The sequence below is a fragment of the Heteronotia binoei genome, chromosome 1, assembly GCF_032191835.1.
Source record: "Heteronotia binoei isolate CCM8104 ecotype False Entrance Well chromosome 1, APGP_CSIRO_Hbin_v1, whole genome shotgun sequence".
Lineage (NCBI taxonomy): Eukaryota > Metazoa > Chordata > Lepidosauria > Squamata > Gekkonidae > Heteronotia > Heteronotia binoei.
This window is the reverse complement of record NC_083223.1, coordinates 282271395-282292351: the sequence shown is the minus strand read 5'-3', so window position 1 is coordinate 282292351 and position 20957 is coordinate 282271395. Positions and strand designations below refer to the sequence as shown.

Below are 20957 nucleotides of genomic sequence, written 5' to 3'. Positions count from 1 at the left end.
CAGATACCCGTGGATCAATTCTCCATTATACCCTACAGGGAATTGGTCTCCACAGGAAATAATGCAGTGCTCAAGCGACATTCCCCCACTTACTTTCTGATGACCCTGAATTGGGGGGAGGGCCTCCAAACGGGGGATCGCCTGCCCCCACCTGGGGATTGGCAACCCTACATCCCTGCAAGGTTGACGCCTCCCCTTCTCTGGGCCTTTTTCTGTTCCCCCAGCGCAGAGACCAGCAGCATTTGAAAGCTGCACCGGTGAGTTTCTGCCTGATTGTCAGTGGCAAAGGACGGAAGAGGAGATGGGAACCATAATGGGAGGGAGGAAGGCAGCCCAGGGGCTCTGCCAACCCCTTGTCCGGTGCCCATCAAGGGTTTTTAGAAAGTGGGCGGGGCCAGGTGGGGGCTTTGAGTGGCAGGCCTTCTGCTTGGCCGGTGGAAACGTGTCAAAGAGTTCCCATTAGAGTTGCACAGAAGCACACTCTTTTTGCGCACGGCTGGCTTTGTCTTCTGCAGTAGCCGTTTTGTCGCCGGCTCCACCTCCTACGGCAGCCATTGCGTGGCTGCTCCCCCCCCATCCTGCGTCAGAATGCCGAACGTACCCACAGGCTCAAAAAGGCTGGGGAACCCTGATCTATAGGGTGGCCTCAACAGCATAGGGGTGGGTCAGGATACCCGGCACCCAGTAGGGTCGCCACGTCTGGGTTGGGAAATACCTGGAGACTTTGGGGGTGGAGCCGGGAGAGGGCGGGGGTTGGGGGAGGGGAGGGGCCTTAGCATGGTACAATTCCCTAGACTCCGCCCTTTCGAGCAGCCATTTTCTCCAGGGGGGCTGATCTCCACCCTAGAGCAGCTGAAGGCATTTCTATTTCGGAGAGCGTTTGGTTAAGTCTACCAGCGGTCTGACCGGTGATCTTACATTTTTAGTTGTTGATGTGCTTTTTATTTCATAGAACAAAAGAGGAGTCAAATGGCCCCTTTAAGAACAGCTTAGTTTTATTCAGAACGTAAGCTTTGGTGTGCTGTCTAAGCACGCTTCGTCGGACGAGGAATCGGGGAGGGAAATGTCTGCTGGAAACTCTTATTCCCTAGGGAGATTTATTCCCATAGAAAATAATAGAGAATTGATCCGCGGGTATCTGGGGCTCTGGGGGGGGGCTGTTTTTTGAGGTAGAGGCACAAAATTTTCAGTATAGCATCTAGTGCCTCTCCCCAAAATACCCCCCAAGTTTCAAAAAGATTGGACCAGGGGGTCCAATTCTATGAGCCCCAAAAGAAGGTGCCCTTATCCTTCATTATTTCCTATGGAAGGAAGGCATTGAAAAGGTGTGCCGTCCCTTTAAATGTGATGGCCAGAACTCCCTTTGGAGTTCAATTATGCTTGTCACAGCCTTGATCTTGGCTCCGCCCAGATGTCTCCTGACTCCACCCCCAAAGTCTCCTGGCTCCATCCCCAAAGTCCTCAGATATTTCTTAAATTGGACTTGGCAACCCTACACTTGACTCCTGCTTTGTTCAGCTGCTTCAGGCCAACACGGCTGCCCGCTTGGATCTTAAGACAATATAGTCATTAACAGACATCCTCACGTTTTGACATATTACCGTTTTGTTGCTTTCGCGTGCTCCTGCGACTCAGATCGAAGGTTTGCTCCATTTGTTAATTTTGCTATTCTGTCATTGAATCTTAAATTTGTACCATTTTGCAGTCTAAACCACCCCTACCAGATAATGTTGCTATTCTGTCATTGAATCTTAAATTTGTACCGTTTTGCGTTCTAAACCCCTCCCTACCAGATAATTTCACTATACTGTCATCGGATCTTAAATTTGTACCATTTTGCATGCTGAGCCACTGCCTACCAGCTATGTGCGGCTTTGCTCGCTGTACCGGATTCCTCGTCCGGTGAAGTGTGCTTAGAGAGCACACCAAAGCTTCTGTTCTGAATAAAACGAAGTTGGTCTTAAAGGTGCCACTGGACTCCTGTTTTGTTCTAGCACTTCAGACCAACACGGCTGACTACTGGGATCTTTTTTATTCTATGCGTGCCTCCTCTGTGTTTGCAAGCTAGCTCGAGCTGCGTGGGGAAGAAAGGCACTTGCAGATGTGTTAAATAAGATAAAGCAACGGATTAAAAAGAAACACCCTTGTCTCCCAGTTTGCTGCAGGGCTGCAGGCTCGTGCCACCCGTCTGTCGCCTCTGAGGGCTCTTGTGGGTCCAGAATGCCCCTTGCCAACAGGTCGGAGAAGGGCTCTCTGGCCAATAAGATCCTTAAGCAGTTGCCTCTGGCTGATAAGGTGAGTTGGGGGGGGGGGGAGGGAGATGCCCGCTTTCTCCCAGGGTTTGGCGTTGGCGATAGGAGCCCAAGCGGGCCACTGTTTCGTGTGGGCTGAGAGGGTGCTCTGAACTTAGACTTCCCAATTCTCAGGTCCTCCCCCGGTTTTACAGGCTTCCCCCCTGCCCCGGCCCCCAGCCAGCTGGCCAGTGGGGGAAGCCCCGCCCGCACAGCCACCTGCAGCTGTAGATCTTGGGCAGGTTTAGAAACCTGCAAACAGGTCCGTTTCAAAATGTGTGTGTGTTCCTTTAAAGTTGGGCAGGAAGTACTTCATGGGAAGGGTCAGCGGCACGGTCCCCCGGCTTGTTTTGCTTTCCTTTCAGAGCAACTAAGTGTGTGTGTGTGTGTGTGTGTGTGTGAGAGAGAGAGAGAGAGAGAGAGAGACCCTGTTCTTTTCAGATGTCCTTGTGGAGGAACCAGACCCAGTAAGTGTGTGTGTGTGTGAGAGAGAGAGGGTTGCCAATCCCCAGGTTTGGAGGCCCCCTCCCTGCTTTAGGGTCATCAGAAAGCGGTGGGGGGGGGAGGGAAATGTCTACTGGGCAATTATTCCCAATGGAGAACGCTTCTCATAGGGAATAATGGGGGTATCGGGGGCTCTGGGGGGGGTGTTTTGAGGTAGAGGCACCAAATTTCCAGCATAGCATCTATTGCCTCTCCCCAAAATACCCTCCGTGTTTCAAAACGATTGGGCCAGGGGGTCCAATTCTATGAGCCACAAAAGAAGGTGCCCCTATCCTTCATTATGATGATGATGATGTTGGATTTATAGTCCATCCTTCCCCTAACTGGCAGCAGCTCTCCAGGGTCTCAAGCTGAGATTTTTCATGCCTATTTGCATGGACCCTTTTGAGTTGGAGATGCCGGGGATTGAACCTGGGACCTTCTGCTTACCAAGCAGATGCTCTACCACTGAGCCACCGTCCCTCCCCTAACTGGCAGTGGCTCTCCAGGGTCTCAAGCTGAGGTTTTTCACACCTATTTGCCTGGACCCTTTTTTGGAGATGCCGGGGATTGAACCTGGGACCTTCTGCTTCCCAAGCAGATGCTCTACCACTGAGCCACCATCCCTCCCTTAACTGGCAGCAGCTCTCCAGGGTCTCAAGCTGAGGTTTTTCATGCCTACTTGCCTGGACCATTTTTCTTTGGAGATGCTGGGGATTGAACCTGGGACCTTCTACTTACTAAGCAGATGCTCTACTACAGAGCCACCGTCCCTCCCCTAACTGGCAGCAGCTCTCCGGGGTCTCAGGCTGAGGTTTTTCACGCCTACTTGCCTGGACCCTTTTGAGTTGGAGATGCCAGGGATTGAACCTGGGACCTCCTGCTTACCAAGCAGATGCTCTACCACTGAGCCACCATCCCTCCCCTAACTGGCAGCGGCTCTCCAGGGTCTCAAGCTGAGGTTTTCCATGCCTCCTTGCCTGGACCCTTCTTAGTTGGAGATGCCGGGGATTGAACCTGGGACCTCCTGCTTACCAAGCAGATGCTCTACCACTGAGCCACCATCCCTCCCCTAACTGGCAGCGGCTCTCCAGGGTCTCAAGCTGAGGTTTTCCATGCCTCCTTGCCTGGACCCTTTTGAGTTGGAGATGCCAGGGATTGAACCTGGGACCTTCTGCTTACCGAGCAGATGCTCTACTACAGAGCCACCGTCCCTCCCCTAACTGGCAGCAGCTCTCCAGGGTCTCAGGCTGAGGTTTTTCACGCCTACTTGCCTGGACCCTTTTGAGTTGGAGATGCCGGGGATTGAACCTGGGACCTTCTGCTTACCAAGCAGATACTCTACCACTGAGCCACCCTCCCTTCCAAGAGTAGGGGGTTGAGAGCACCTTCCCTAGGAGGAAAGGCTGAAGAGCCTGGGACTTTCCAGTTTAGAGAAGAGACAACTAAGGATGGGCGTGATGAGGGTTTGTAAAATTAAGGACGAGGCGGAGAGAGTGGACCAAAACTGAGAACTTGTCCTCCCTCTCCCAAAACACTAGAACTCGAGGGCGTCCAATGAAGCTGGTGGGCAGGAGGCTCACAACAGACAAAAGGAAAGACCACGTTGCAGAAAGAGTGACGAAAATGTGGCTTTCGCGGCCAGAGGATGGAGTGACGGCCACAAGCATAGATAGCTTTAAAAAGGGATTAGATGGATTGATGGAAGAGAAGTGACTGAAGGGAACCTCCACATTCAGAGACACTAAACCTCTGAATCCCAGAGCCAGGAGACAACTTCAGGGAAAAGTCTTGGCCTCTCTGCCCTGTTGTTCCTCCAGAGGAACTGGCTGGCCACTGTGTGAGACAGGAGGCTGGACCAGTTGGACTATTGGTCTGATCCAGCAAGGCTCTTCTGATGTTCCCTTGAAGGCCTCGGCTTCTGTGCCCTGGTTGGCCATTTTGTGGGACAGGACTGGATGGACCCTCCCTGGTCTGACCCAGCAGGGCTCTTCTGAGGTTCTTCTCAGGGGACGGCCTCGGCCTCTCTGCCCTGTTGTTGGCCCTCCAGAGGAACTGGATGGCCACTGTATGAGACAAGATGCTGGACTAGATGGACCCTCCCTGGTCTGACCCAGCAGGGCTCTTCTGAGGTTCTTCTCAGGGGAAGGCCTCGGTCTCTCTGCCCTGTTGTTGGCCCTCCAGAGGAACTGGCTGGCCCCTGTGTGAGACAGGAGGCTGGACTAGATGGACCCTCCCTGGTCTGACCCAGCAGGGCTCTTCTGATGCTCTTCTCAAGGGAAGGCCTCAGCCTCCCTGCCCTGTTGTTGGCCATCCAGAGGAACTGGCTGGCCACTGTGTGAGACAGGAGGCTGGACTAGATGGACCCTCCCTGGTCTGACCCAGCAGGGCTCTTCTGATGCTCTTCTCAAGGGAAGGCCTCAACCTCTCTGCCCTGTTGCTGGCCCTCCAGAGGAATTGTGTGGCCACTGTGTGAGACAGGAGGCTGGATGAGATGGACCCTCCCTGGTCTGACCCAGCAGGGCTCTTCTGAGGTTCTTCTCAGGGGAAGGCCTTGGCCTCTCTGTCCTGTTGTTGGCCCTCCAGAGGAACTGGTTGGCTTCTGTGTGAGAAGATGGGATGATGGACTAGATGGGCCTTCACTGGTCTGATCCAGCAGGAGAGTTCTTACGTTGTTATATTAAACCTGGACTTGGACCTTTTCTGCATAGGATTTTATCTGACAGTTCATGCCCCATAGCGCTTTGGTTTATCCCCTCATTTCCACATTCATTTTTCTGACTTTAGTTTCTTCCTCTTTTTTAGTTCTTTTGAGGCCACTTTTGCCTCATCTTTTTCCATAAGCCAATTCTGAGTCACCTTTCTCCTTTTGCATCATGTCTCTGTCAGTTTTATTTTCCCTGTTTACTCCCACCAACTTCCAACCCATTTTTGGTCTTGGGCAGAAGATGACTGGTTTCATTTCCTTCCTTCCTTCCTTCCTTCCTTCCTTCCTTCCTTCCTTCCTTCCTTCCTTCCTTCCTTCCTTCCTTCCTTCCTTCCTTCCTTCCTTCCTTCCTTCCTTCCTTCCTCCCTCCCTCCCTCCCTCTCTACCTACCTTCTTCTTTCTTTTATTCTTTCTGTCTCTGTGTCTGTCTCTCTTTCTGTCTCTTTCCCTAAAATATAAATCAATCACTAGAGTGTTGTAACAATAGGTTTACCAGGTTTTCTGAATTCCCAGCTTTCTTTCCTTCTTTTTTTTTTAAAGTAAGTCTCTAGTCTCTTCCATTGCAAAAGTATAAGTCAGGGGTGGCCAACAGTAGCTCTCCAGATGTTTTTTGCCTACAACTCCCATCAGCCCCAGCCATTGGCCATGTTGGCTGGGGCTGATGGGAGATGTAGGCAAAAAACATCTGGAGAGCTACCGTTGGCCACCCCTGGTCTAAGTGAAAAGGCATCTCTCTGCCTGGGAGAGGGCTAGAGACCTCCTTTATCCACACATAGGGTTGCCAACTCCAGGTTTAGAAATTGCTGGAGATTTGGGGGTGGAGCTTTAGTGGAGTGTAATGTCTCTTTAGTGGAGTGTAATGTCTTGTAGGCCCCCCTCCAAAGCATGCCAGGAGATCTCCATGCCCCATTTGGATATTTACAACCCTAGCAACAACCTTGTGATGTGGACTAGGTTGAGAAATTAGGACAGGCCCAGGGTCCCGCAGTGAGCTTCTGTGGATGAATGAGGATTTGAACCTTTGTCCTAAGTCCTGTTCTGATGCTCCTACTCCAGGCTAGCTCACCTTGGCCCGATTCCTTTCAGCTCTCCAGTTTCCTAAGAAAGTTTGGGATTCTGATAGTTCCTTTTTCTGTCCTGTTTTCCCAAAGACTGCAGTCTGGGGCACTTTGGGGACCATTCGGCCGCTCCTGAGCTTTGAAGTGGAGCAAGATGTCCAGTCTTTCCTCGATGCCATCGCGGGCGAAGGTAATGCTTCATCATAGTGGCAGCAGTCAAGCCACGAATCTGCCTGTGGGTTTCTTAGAATCTGCACAACAACCCCGTGAGGCTGGTTAGGTTGAGAGATAAACGACTGGCCCCCAAGATCACACGCTTTAAGATCTTAAGATCACTACAACTGTCAGGGAGTCTGCTGGTTGCCTTTTATCGTAGTTCCATTGAGAGCATTTTATCTTATTGCCTCTGCGCGTGGTTTGGGAGCTGCACGGAAGCAGAGAGAAGGGTGCTCCAAAGAGTGATGAGAAGAGCACAAAAGATTTGCGGATGTTCTCTCCCCTCATTGGTGGATCTGTATAATATGAGATGTAAAAGGAAGATACAAATGATCCTAAGGGACCCTTCACATCTGGGCCATTTGCTATTTGAGATCTTACCGTCAGGTAGACGATATAGAGTGTTGAAGGCTAGGACAAACAGATTTAAGGACAGTTTCTATCCAAGTGCTGTGGTTAGGTTAAATGCAGGGTTATGAAGGATTATCTGTTTTACATGTATTTAAATGGTTTTAATGGTTTTAATGGTTTTAGATGTATTTAAGTGGTTTATGAATATGTGTGTTTGATGTGTTGGTATGTTTGTGGAAGAGCACCTCATTTCGTTGCTCTCTTTTTGTGGAGAACAATGACAATAAATTTATCTATCTATCTATCTATCTATCTATCTATCTATCTATCTATCTATCTATCTATCTATCTATCTATCTATCTATCTATCTATCTATCTATCTATCTATCTATCTATCTATCTATCTTTGCCCCTACAGCTACGCCAGCCTCGAAGCCAGATCTTGAGGGATAGGTGGACAGTAAACGAAGGATGAGCAGTCAGTGTGATGCAGCAGCAAAAAAGGCCAAGGCGGTCCTGGGGTGTATCCAGGGCTTTTTTTTTTTTTACCAGAACCCCTTTCCATATTACATCCCAGATGTAGCCAGTCCTCCAAGAGCATGCAGGGCTCTTCTTACAGGGCCTACTGTAAGTTTGGATTGGCTACATCAGGGGGGGTGTGGCCTAATATGCAAAAGAGTTCCTATTACAAAAATGCCCTGGGTGTATCAACCGTGGAATAACATCCAGATAGCAAGATTTTGTAGTACACCGCATTGGTCAGGCCTCACATGGAGTATTCTGTGCTGTAGTAGTGGTAGTAGCAGCGGTGGTAGTAGTAGTATGATTGTTGAGGTGATGGTTGTAGTAGTAGAAGTGGTGGTAGTAGTGGTAATAGTAGTGGTGATGGTAGTAGTAGTATTTGGTAGTGGTAGTAGTGGTGATGGTAGTAGTAGTATTTGTAGTAGCGGTGGTGGTAGCAGTAGTGGTAGTAGTGGTGGTAGTAGTATTATTGTTGAGGTGATGGTTGTAGTAGTAGAAGTGGTGGTAGTAGTGGTAGTAGTAGTGGTGATGGTAGTAGTAGTATTTGGTGGTGGTAGTAGTGGTAGTAGTGGTGATGGTAGTAGTAGTATTTGTAGTAGTGGTGGTGGTAGCAGTAGTGGTAGTAGTAGTATTATTGTTGAGGTGATGGTTGTAGTAGTAGAAGTGGTGGTAGTAGTGGTAGTAGTAGTAGTGGTGATGGTAGTAGTAGTATTTGGTGGTGGTAGTAGTGGTAGTAGTGGTGATGGTAGTAGTAGTATTTGTGGTGGTGGTAGTAGTAGTAATAGCAGTAGTAGTGGTGATGTGGTGGTGGTGGTAGTAGTGGTGGTGGTAGTAGTGGTACTGATAGTAGTAGTAATAGTGGTAGTAGTGGTGGTGGTGGTAGTTGTTGTAGTGGTGGTGGTAGTAGTTGTGGTAGTAGTGGTAGTTATACTAGTAGTAATAGTGGTAGTAATGGTGATGGTAGTAGTAGTAGTGGTAGTGATAGTAGTAGTAATAGTGGTGGTGGTAGTAGTAGTTGTGGTGGTGGTAGTGATAGTAGTAGTAATAGTGGTAGCAATGGTGGTAGAGGTGGTAGTAGTGGTGGTGGTGGTAGTGGTGGTGGTGGTAGTAGTAGTGGTGGTAGTGATAGTAGTAGTAATAGTGGTAGGAATGGTGGTAGAGGTGGTAGTAGTAGTCGTTAGAATGAATGGATTGCCCAATCCCAGCTACTGTAGGGCTCTGGGTATTTACAAGCCTGGCTTTGAAGGGGCTGTGGACAGAACGGAGCAGAGGAGAGCGAGGAGGCTGCTCAGGGGCCTGGAGACCAAGAACCCCTAGGAGGAGAGGCAGAGGGACTTGGGGATGTGCAGTCTGGAGGAGGTGGAGGAGGAACAGGATGGCTCTCTTGAAGTCTCTGAAGGGCTGTTCCTGTTGGCAGCTCCCTGCCCTCCTCTAAGGGGCAGCCCTTCAGAGAGGATTCACAATCATGAATTCAGGGGGGAGGTGTTTGTGAGTTTCCTGCCTTGTGCAGGGGGCTGGACTAGATGACCCTGGAGACCCCTTCCAACTCTAGGGTTCTATGGGTTTCAGGAATATTAGGAAAAGCTTTTTTACACTAAGAGTTGTTGACCGGTGGCATCCACTCCCGAGGGAGGTGTCGCACTCCCCCTCACTGGCAGTCTCGAAGCAGCAGCCGGACAAACACTGGTCATGGGTGCTCTCGGCTGAACCTGCATCGAGCAGGGGGCGGGACTAGACCAGGGGTGGCCAAACTTGCTTGACATAAGAGCCACATAGAATAGACATAAGGTGTTTAAGAGCCGCACGACATGAACATCAGATATGGGAAGGGAGGAAGGAAGGGAGGCAAACAGATGGCAGAGAGAGAGGTGGAAAGAAAGCACCTTTAACTTTAAATGCATTCTCCAAGTTGCCATCCGACTGGGCGGTGGGGGCTTCGAGAGCCACACAAGATGTGCGAAAGAGCCTCATGTGGCTCCCGAGCCGCAGTTTGGCCACCCCTGGACTAGGTGGCCTCTACGGCCACTTCCAACTCTGGAATTCTGGGATTCTACGTTCTTCTGTGTCCTGTCCATTGCTGTGCTGGTCACCAAACACTCTCTCTCCCCTGCATCCCAACAGCTGTCGACTACAGAACCATAACCCACCTACTCACCAACAGGACCAACAGGCAGAGACAGCAAATTGCCGAAGGGTTCCAGGCCTTTACTCAACAGGTGAGGTGCTAAAGACTTTCAGGCCTTTGCTCAACAGGTGGGGTGCTGAAGACTTTCAGGCCTTTGCTCAACAGGTGGGGTGCCGAAGGCTTCCAGGCCTTTCTTCACCCCACCCCCTTTCTCGAAACCTTTGGCTAGTGTCCATAGGTGATCCATCGGGGACTCTTCCTCAAAAACTATCCTTTGCTTTCCCCCTTCAGGATCTGCTGAAGAGCCTGCAGGCTGCCGTATCTGGGAACTTGGAGACGGCGCTGGTGGGACTCCTGAAACCAGCAGCGCAATACGATGCTCATGAGATCAAGCTGGCTATGAAGGTATGGCTTGATGTGGTCTCAGCCCCACCGGGCATTGCCTTCATACAATCCTAGAGCTGGAAGGGACCTTCAGAGTCATCTAGTCCAACCCCCTGCACAAACACCTCCCTCTAAATTTCACAGGATCTTCATTGCTGTCAGATGGCCATCTAGCCTCTGTTGAAAAACCTCCAAGGAAGGAGAGCCCACCACCTCCCAAGGAAGCCTGTGGAAACTTAGAATCATAGAATCCTAGAGCTGGAAGGGACCTCCAGGGTCATCTAGCCCAACCCCCTGCACAAACACCTCCCCCTAAATTCACAGGATCTTCATTGCTATCAGATGGCCCTCTAGCCTCTGTTTAAAAACCTCCAAGGAAGGTTTCCCGAAGAAGCCTGTGGAAACTTAGAATCATAGAATCCTAGAGCTGGAAGGGACCTCCAGGGTCATCTAGCCCAACCCCCTGCACAATACAGGAAACTCACAAACACCTCCCCCTAAATTCACACGATCTTCATTGCTGTCAGATGGCCATCTAGCCTCTGTTGAAAAACCTCCAAGGAAGGAAAAGAATTGAAGAATTGCAGATTTATACCCCGCCCTTCTCTCTGAATCAGAGACTCAGAGCGGCTTACAATCTCCTATATCTTCTCCCCCCCACAACAGACACCCTGTGAGGTGGGTGGGGCTGAGAAGGCTCTCACAGGAGAGCCCACCACCTCCTGAGGAAGCCTGTTCCACTGAGGAACCACTTTAACGGTCAGGAAGTTCTTCCTAATGTTGAGCTGGAAACTTTTGATTTAATTTCAACCCGTTGATTTCAGCCTGGAGAAAAAAAATTCCCATCCCTTTAACCCTAGTTCTGCTGATGTCGCCGGCTGCAAGAAACCATCTTTCCGAATGCTTTTCTCCTGGTTTTCTTCCCCTCAAAGCAAGCGTTCAAGGTTCTCCCGTCCCTTCCTCAGTTTCATCCACCCAGCGATCTTGCGGAGCAGGTTAGGCTGAGAGAGAGTGTGACTGATCCAGCATTCTTGCGGCTAAGCGAGAATTTGAACTCAGGTCTTCCCAGTCCTAATTAGTACTCTAAAAAGGTAAAGGTAGTCCCCTGTGCAAGCACCGAATCGTTACTTACCCATGGGGTGACGTCACATCATGACGTTTTCTTGGCTGACTTTTTACAGGGTGGTTTGCCCTTGCCTTCCCCAGCCATCGACACTTTCCCCCCAGCAAGCTGGGGACTCATTTGACCAACCTCGGAAGGATGGAAGGCTGAGTCAACCTGGAGCCAGCTACCTGAACCCAGCTTCCGCTGGGATCGAACTCAGGTCCTGAGCAGAGCTTGGACTGTAGCTTTACCGCTCTGCGCCACAGGGCTCTAATTAGTACTCTAGCCATTATCAAATACTGCCTCTCCTAAAGCGTGAGGTATCAGTCCAAGGTGGCTTGTAACATCCTTTCCTTCCTCCAGTTTGGAGTTCTTCCCCTTCTTCTTCCCCCAAAGCCAACGGCAGACAGCTGATCCTTCGGCGCTGTTGTGGTCAGTAATCCCTCTAAGCTGCGGAGTCTTGTTGAGTTTTAACAATTTATTAATAACACATGGTTACAATATTTAATTATCTTTTTCTTACACTAAACCATATGATATTTCACCCCCCCTCCCTCCAATCTTGACTTCCCCGAAGTTACAAATTTGAATTCAATTCTAAAGGTACCACTAATCTATCAAAATATAATACTTTTAATTAATACTAAAAAATTGTCCAATGTCTTTTTATGTTCCACTCTTTCTCCATATATCCTTTGAATTTCTTCCACTCCTTTTTAAACAAGCCTAAGTCATAGTCTTTTAAGGTTTTAGTTAATTTGTCCATTTCACTCCATGATAAAACGTTCACAATCCAATCCCATTTCTCTGGCATTTTTCCTTGTTTCCAAAGCTGCGCATACAATGTCCTAGCAGCTGAGAGCAAGTACCAAATTAAAGTCCTGTCTTCCTTTGGAAATTTTTCTAATTGTAATCCAAGCAAAAAAGTCTCTGCAATTTTCTTGAAGTCATAACCCAAAATTTTGGAGATTTCTTGTATCATGTTGCAATACTCCTTCGCTTTTTCACAAGTCCACCACATATGAAAGAAAAAACCTTCATGTTTTTTAGATTTCCAACATCTATCCGACATCTTTTTGCTCATCCTAGCCAGCTTTTTCGGAGTCATGTACCATCTATACATCATCTTAAAACAATTCTCCTTAATACTCTGACAAGTTGAGATCTTCATCGAGTTCTTCCAAAGGTGCTCCCACGTATCCATTTGTATTTCTCTATTCACATTAATTGCCCGTTTTACCATTTTACCATTAAGCTGCGGAGTCTTGTGAACAAAAATTCTGCTTTGGGAGCTACCAGCATTAAAGTTGGGAGCTCCTGCATGAATTAGCTTGCTCTGGCGCCGTCCTTCCTGAGCGAAGACAAAAATGTGTGAGCGGGAGGCTAGGAAAACTGTGAGCTAGCTCACGCTCACTCAGCTTAGAAAGAACACTTGTTGTCGTCCGAGCAGCATCGGCACCATTGCTGCGGGTTGGGGTTTTCGTGGAGATTTGAGGATGGAGCCCGGCGTGGGGAGGGAGTGCAGTGGGGTATACCAGGTAGTCTACCTTCCCAAGTAGCCCTTTTCTCCAGAGGAACAGATCTGTGTAGGCTAAAGATCAGTTGTGTTTCCAGGAGGTCTCCAGGCCCCACCTGAAGGTTGGCAACTTTAGCCCAGAGGCTGACCCAGTTGATCCTGTTCCAGTTCTTACACTCCACCCTGGTCGTACTTTCGAGTCTTGCCCTGCCCAACTCTGCTTTTAGCTTCCTAGGACCCCCCGAGAAGAGAACGAGTCCCCTGTGGCAGCTACAACCTTTGTTAAGCTTTAACAAGATGTCTTCAGCAGGAGGGGGTCCATAAGGCGAAATCGCACTCACAACATTTGCTTAAAAAGGCAAATGCAATTTTGGGCTGCGTCGAGAGAAGTCTAGCGTCCAGTTCACGTGAAGGGATGGTATCGTTTTGCTCTGCTCTTGTAAGACATCACCGGGAGTCTTGTGTTCAGTTTTGGGCACCTCATTTTAAGAAGGATCTAGACAAGTTGGAACGGGTCCAGAGGAGGGTGACGAAGATGGTGAGGGCTCTGGAGAACAAGTCCTATGAGGAAAGGTTGAAGGAGCTGGGGGTGTTTAGCCTGGAGAGGAGGCAGCTGAGAGGTGATAGGATCACCATCTTCAAGTCCTTGAAGGGCTGTCCTAGAGAGAACGGTGTGGAATTGTTTTCTGTGGCCCCAGAAGTTCGGACCAGAACCAATGGGTTGAAATTAAATCAGAAGAGTTTCTGGTTCAACATGAGGAAGAACTTCCTGTCCGTTAGAGCGGTTCCTCAGTGGAACAGGCTTCCTCCTCGAGAGGTGGTGGGCTCTCCTTCCTTGGAGGTTTTTCAACAGAGCCTAGATGGCCATCTGACAGCAATGAAGATCCTGTGGATTTAGGGGGAGGTGTTTGTGATTTTTTTGCATTGTGCAGGGGGTGGGACTAGATGACCCTGGAGGTCCCTTCCAAATCTGTGATTCTATGAACTTCCTGACCATTAGAGCGGTTCCTCAGTGAAACAGGCTTCCTCCTTGGGAGGTGGTGGGCTCTCCTTCCTTGGAGGGTTTTCAACAGAGGCTAGATGGCCCTCTGACAGCAATGAAGATCCTGTGAATTTAGTTGGGAGGTATTTGTGAGTTTAGAGAGGTTCCTCAGTGGAACAGGCTTCCTCGGGAGGTGGGGGGCTCTCCTTCCTTGGAGGGTTTTCAGCAGAGGCTAGATGGCCATCTGACAGCAATGAGGATCCTGTGAATTTAGGGGGAAGTATTTCTGAGTTTAGAGAGGTTCCTCAGTGGAACAGGCTTCCTCCTCGGGAGGTGGTGGGCTCTCCTTCCTTGGAGGTTTTTCAACAGAGGCTAGATGGCCATCTGACAGCAATGAAGATCCTGTGAATTTAGGGGGAGGTGTTTGTGAGTTTCCTGCATTGTGCAGGGGTGGGACTAGAGGACCCTGTCGGACCCTTCCAACTCTTTGATTCTGTGATTCTAGCATCTCTCTCAAAAGACCGGGCATCCCTGGCAGTTAGGGTGGCCAACCTGCAGGTGGGGCCTGGAGATTGCCCAGAATTACAACTGATCTCCAGACGATGGAGATACATTCTCCAGGAGGAAATGGCTGCTTTGGAGGGTGAACTCGCCACGTTATGCCCTGCTGAGTCCCCACTCCCCTCCCCAAACCCTGCCCTTCCAACTCACTGCCCCCAAATCTCCAGGAATTCCCAAGCCGGAGGTGGCAACCTTAGAAAACAGTGACATCCTTTTGAATTGCTGTCCTCCTTGCAGGGATACTGGGTCGCCCACTCTTCATATCTGCCGGGTCCAGATGGAGCCACTCTGGCCGAAATCTTCTGCACTCGGACAACCCAGCAGCTTCGGGAGATCTTGGATTTTTATAAGCACGGTAAACCTCAGGGCAGCTCTGGGAGGGTCTGGAGAGCCAGTTTGGTGTAGTGGTGAAGTGTGTGGACTCTCATCTGGGAGAACCGGGTTTGATTCCCCCACTCCCTCCACGTGCAGCTGCTGGAATGGCCTTGGGTCAGCCATAGCTCTGGCAGAGTTGTCCTTGAAAGGGCTGCTTCTGTCAGAGCTCTCTCAGCCCCACCCGCCTCACAGGGTGATACTTGAGAGCCAGTTTGGTGTCGTGGTTAAGTGTGCAGACTCTTATTTGGGAGAACCGGGTTTGATTCCCCACTCCTCCGCTTGCAGCTGCTGGCATGGCCTTGGGTCAACCATAGCTCTGGTTGTCCTTGAAAGGGCAACTGCTGTGAGAGTCCTCTCCAGCCCCACCCACCTCACAGGGTGTCTGTTGTGGGGGAGGAAGGGAAAGGAGATTGTGAGCCGCTCTGAGACTCTTCGGAGTGGAGGGCGGGATATAAATCCAATATCTTCATCTACCTCACAGGGTGTCTGTTGTGGGGGGGGGGAGGTAAAGGAGATTGTGAGCCGCTCTGAGACTCTTCGGAGTGGAGGGCGGGATATAAATCCAATATCTTCATCTACCTCACAGGGTGTCTGTTGTGGGGGAGGAAGGGAAAGGAGATTGTGAGCCGCTCTGAGACTCTTCGGAGTGGAGGGCGGGATATAAATCTGATATCTTCTTATTATTCTTAAGGGGACTAAATGTTCGATTTTGTATTGTCTAAATAGGGGTGTCAAGCATGCGGCCCGGCGGCCAAATGAGGCCCCTGAGCAACTGGCTGTCGCCTGCTTCCTTCACACTCTTTCTTGCTCCCTTCTGCATCACAGCTTGCTTTTGCCAGGCTTGCTCAATTGCACAGCAGAACTACAGAGCAAAGCCTCTGTTTTCTCCACTGGCTGAGGCTCCTCCCTTGGGGAGGAATGAGGAAGGGAGAACTTGCTTTGCCAGACTCTCACAATCCCAAAGCAGAGCTACTGAGCCAAGCCTCTCTTCCCTCTATTGGCTGAGGCTCCTCCCCCTCCTGGTCCCCTGGGGACAGAAGGAAAGAGCCAGAGCTTCCTTTGCCCAGTTCTCTGGATCCCATGCAAGAAATACGAAGAAAGCACCTTTAAGACCACCTTTAAGAAAGCACCATTAGATGCTAATGTTTTAAGCATGTTTTAACTTTTTTTTTTAAAAAAATCTTTAATTGTGTTTGTCTGTGACCTTTATAAAGTTTATATCTCTGCTACCTTAAATAGGGACACACGAGGCCTGGCTGACAAGCTCTTATTTTTGTCAGATCCGGCCCTCATAATAAATGAATTTGACACCCCTGGTCTAAAGTGTTTCAGAGCAAAAAAAAGAACTTTTTCTCTCTCTCCCCAAAGACTAGAACTGGAGAGCATTCAATAAAGCCAATGGGCCATAGGTTCAGGACAGACAAAAGGGAATTCTGCTTTACACAGGGCTCTTCTGATGTTCTTCTCAGGGGAAGGCCTTGGCCTCTCTGCCCTGCTGTTGGCCCTCCAGAGGAACTGGCTGGCCACTGTGTGAGACAGGAGGCTGGACTAGATGGACCCTCCCTGGTGTGACCCAGCAGGGCTCTTCTGATGTTCTTCTCAGAGGAAGGCCTCAGCCTCTCTGCCCTGCTGTTGGCCCTCCAGAGGAACAGGCTGGCTGCTGTGTGAGACAGGAGGCTGGACTAGATGGACCCTCCCTGGTCTGACCCAGCAGGGCTCTTCAGATGTTCTTCTCAGAGGAAGGCCTCAGCCTCTCTGCCCTGCTGTTGGCCCTCCAGAGGAACAGGCTGGCTGCTGTGTGAGACAGGAGGCTGGACTAGATGGACCTTTCCTGGTCTGACCCAGCAGGGCTCTTCAGATGTTCTTCTCAGAGGAAGGCCTCAGCCTCTCTGCCCTGCTGTTGGCCCTCCAGAGGAACAGGCTGGCTGCTGTGTGAGACAGGAGGCTGGACTAGATGGACCCTCCCTGGTCAGACCCAGCAGGGCTCTTTTGATGTTCTTCTCGGGGGAAGGCCTCGGCCTCTCTGCCCTGTTGTTGAACCTCCAGAGGAATTGATTGGCCACTGGGTGAGACAGGAGGCTGGACTAGATGTACCCTCACTGGACTGACCCAGTAGGGCTCTTCTGTTGTTCGTATGGCTCTGGCGTTACACTCCATTGAAGTCCCTCCCAGATTCCAGTCTACCCAGGATTCATCCCCAAATCTCTAAGAATGTCTTAGCCTGGAGTTGGCAACCCCCTGGACTGCTCTAGTTGTCATCTGAGCACCGTTTCTTGAGTAGCAACTGCTGCTCGATCCCAGACAGCTCCCTCCCGGGAGTGGATTCCACACCTCCTGTGACACTCCAAATGTAATCCCTTTCTTTTCATCTGGGTTTTCTCTCCCCCCCCCCACCCCCATCCACCCTGCTTCCTCCTCCTCATCTAGATTTCAAATCGGACTTAGAGACGGAAGTCGCGTCTGGCCCCAGCGGCTGTTTTAAAGACCTCCTGCTTGCGCTGATCAAGGTAATAAGATTGTTTCGGAATCAAGACAGTGAGTGGGATTTGTCCTGTTTTTCTTCTGGCAAAAAAGAGGCCATCCCCAAAAAGGCTACGGGAAGGACCAGGCCAAATAATCAGCAAAACTCGGTGACCATCTAGAGCTCCAACGTGCTTCTCATGTGTACCATGGCACCGATACTCCCTAAGTTTTGGAGTCTTGTGAGCAAAAATTCTACTTTGTGAGCTGCTGGTGTTGTGAGTTAATGAATAAATTAGTTTGCTCTGGGGCCATATTCCCTGAGCTAAGACAAAAATGTGTGAGCTGAAGGCTAGAAAACTTCTGTAGCATCCAGGACACTTCACTAAGAAGAAGTATCTGTTGTCACCTTGTTAGTTTTGAATGCCCAGGAGAGTGAAAAGGGTTAAAGATGTTCTCCCTCCCATCTCCCTTCATCCTTGATAAATGTCAAGACAGTGTGCGGTTGCAATAAAAAAGGCCAACGCCATGCTGGGAATTATTAGGAAGGGAACTGAAAACAAATCAGCCAGTATCATCATGCCCCTGTATAAATCGATGGTGCGGCCTCAGTTGGAGTACTGTGTGCAGTTCTGGTCACCGCACCTCAAAAAGGATATTATAGCATTGGAAAAAGTCCAGAAAAGGGCAACTAGAATGATTAAAGGTTTGGAACACTTTCCCTATGAAGAAAGGTTGAAACGCTTGGGGCTCCTTAGCTTGGAGAAACGTCGACTGCGGGGTGACATGAGAGAGGTTTACAAGATAATGCATGGGATGGAGAAAGTAGAGAAAGAAGTCCTTTTCTCCCTTTCTCACAATACAAGAACTCGGGAGCACTCAATGAAATTGCTGAGCAGTCGGGTTAGAACGGATAAAAGGAAGTCCTTCTTCACCTGAAGGGTGATTAACATGTGGAATTCACCGCCACAAGAGGTGGTGGCAGCTACAAGCATAGCCAGCTTCAAGAGGGGGTTAGATAAAAATATGGAGCAGAGGTCCATCAGTGGCTATTAGCCACAGCATATTGTTGGTACTCTCTGTCTGGGGCAGGGATGCTCTGTCTTCTTGGTGTTTGGGGGGACACCCTGGGAGGGCTTCTAGTGTCCTGGCCCCATTGGTGGACCTCCTGATGGCACCTGGGTTTTTTGGCCACTGTGTGACACAGAGTGTTGGCCTGGATGGGCCACTGGCCTGATCCAACATGGCTTCTCTTCTGTTCTTATGTGTGACACAGAGTGTTGGACTGGATGGGCCACTGCCCTGATCCAACAGGGCTTCTCTTCTGTTCTTATATAACACAGAGTGTTGGACTGGAGGGGCCATTGGCCTGATCCAACAGGGCTTCTCTTGTGTTCTTATGTTCTTACCTTGGGAAATTATGTTCAGGTGAGTCGCTGTGTTGGCCAGAAGCAACAGAACAGAGTCTGAGTTCAGTGGCACCTTGAAGACCAACAAAGTTTAATTCTGGGGATAAACTTTCATAAACTTGACAGTGCATGCACAGTCCTTATCGATGAAAACCTCTATGGTGAAATCGTATAAGGTTGTTTCATAGAATAGAGTTGGAAGGGACCACCAGGGTCATCTAGTTCAACCTCCTGCACAATGCAGGAAATTCACAAAGACCCCCTATTCAGTGAATGAAGATGTTACAGTTCCAAGATGGTATCTTGGTGAAACGGAGTCCCCAGGCTCAGATAGGCAGTTATAACCTTAGGGTCCAGACCGTTACAAGTTTGAATTGTTAAGTGCCGTTTTCTCTACCAATGAAGCATCTCACCTTCACTTCCCTTGTTATTATTTCTAGCTGAGGCCTGTTACTCTAAAGATGAAAGTCTCTGAGTTGTGGCTGACCTCCAACGCCTAGGCATACCACTTACCTCAGAGTGGGAAAAGGTTACTTGTACTTTGTTACAGACAGAACAGTTGCGTAGCAAGCCAGCAAATATAGCTGGTGCAAGGGTCTGGACCAAATTAGAAGGTGCTCATGGCAGAAGCATTCTTGACATGCACGCTTCTTCAAGCTTATACTCAGAATTAAACTTCAGAATCACACAATCATAGAGTTGGAAGGGACCTCCAGGGTCATCTAGTCCAACCCCCTGCACGATGCAGGAAACTCACAAATCCCTCCCCCTAAATTCACAGGAACTTCATTGCTGTCAGATGGCCATCTAGCCTCTGTTTAAAAACTTCCAAGGAAGGAGAGCCCACCACCTCCTGAGGAGGAAGCCTGTTCCACTGAGGAACCGCTCTTAACAGTCATAGAATCCTAGAGTTGGAAGGGATCTCCAGGGTCATCTAGTCCAACCCCCTGCACAATGCAGGAAACTCACAAATACCTCCCCGTAAATTCACAGGAACTTCATTGCTGTCAGATGGCCTTCTAGCCTCTGTTTAAAAACCTCCAAGGAAGGAGAGCCCACCACCTCCCAAAGAATCATAGAATCCTAGAGTTGGAAGGGACCTCCAGGGTCATCTAGTCCAACCTCCTGCACAATGCAGGAGACTCACAAACACCTCCCCCTAAATTCACAGGATCTTCATTACTGTCAGATGGCCATCCAGCCTCTGTTTAAAAACCTCCAAGGAAGGAGAGCCCACCACCTCCCAAAGAATCATAGAATCCTAGAGTTGGAAGGGACCTCCAGGGTCATCTAGTCCAACCTCCTGCACAATGCAGGAGACTCACAAACACCTTCCCCTTAATTCACAGGATCTTCATTGCTGTCAGATGGCCATCCAGCCTCTGTTTAAAAACCTCCAAGGAAGGAGAGCCCACCACCTCCCGAAGAATCATAGAATCCTAGAGTTGGAAGGCACCTCCAGGGTCATCTAGTCCAACACCTGCACAATATAGGAAACTCACAAATACTTTTGCCTAAATTCACAGAATCTTCATTGCATAGATGGCCATCTAGCCTCTGTTTAAAAACCTCCAAGGAAGGGGAGCCCACCACCTCCCAAGGAGGAAGCTTGTTCCACTGAGGAACCGCTCTAACGGTCAGGAATAATAGAATCATAGAGTTGGAAGAGACCTCCAGGGTCCTCTAGTCCAACACCTGCACAATATAGGAAACTCACAAATACTTTTGCCTAAATTCACAGGATCTTCATTGCATAGATGGCCATCTATCCTCTGTTTAAAAACCTCCAAGGAAGGGGAGCCCACCACATCCCAAGGAGGAAGCCTGTTCCACTGAGGAACCGTTCTAATGGTCAATAAGTTCTTCCTAATGTTGAGCCGGAAACTCTTTTGATTTAATTTCAACCCATTGATTCTGGTCCTCCCTTCTGGGGCCACAGAAAACAATTTCACACCCTCCTGTCTAGGACAGCCCTTCGGGTACTTGAAGATGGTGATCCTATCACCTCTCAGCCGCCTCCTCTCCAGGTTAAACACCCCCAGCTCCTTCAGCTTTGTTGGTGTTGAAGATCTCACTGACTCAAACTTTGTTCCGGGCAGTTGAGTTTTCAAAAGAAAGAAGCCGTATTGAAAACAGTCATGGAAGACACTTGGATATTTCATTGAGGCCTCCTAGCGGGACAATCTGATTGGACGTGGGGGAACTGCCCGGTCAAACTGCCACTCCTTGTTTCCTGTGTTTCCATCTCCCACAGACCAGCCGGGAGAAATACTCCGGGGTCATTGACTACGTCTTGATCGAAGAAGATGCCAAGGTGAGACAGGTTGGGGACGGGGACGGTGAGAGCAGGAAGGAGGGGGTCATATCTGGGCTTTGCAAGTCCTGATCTGCTTCCGCACCCATTCACCTCC

The 20957-nt window shown here is 49.6% G+C and overlaps 1 protein-coding gene across 1 annotated transcript in view; it reads left to right on the top strand.

The window, feature by feature from the left end:
- Window positions 1-2220: 2220 nt before the first annotated feature.
- Window positions 2221-20957, top strand: part of LOC132587592 (annexin A9-like) — a 35993-nt gene continuing 17256 nt past the window's right edge. The window contains exons 1-7 of the mRNA XM_060259936.1: window positions 2221-2295; window positions 6633-6729; window positions 9751-9845; window positions 10046-10159; window positions 14540-14657; window positions 17105-17184; window positions 20801-20860. Coding sequence (XP_060115919.1) covers window positions 2221-2295; window positions 6633-6729; window positions 9751-9845; window positions 10046-10159; window positions 14540-14657; window positions 17105-17184; window positions 20801-20860 — 639 coding nt within the window. The remainder of the gene's footprint in view (window positions 2296-6632; window positions 6730-9750; window positions 9846-10045; window positions 10160-14539; window positions 14658-17104; window positions 17185-20800; window positions 20861-20957) is intronic.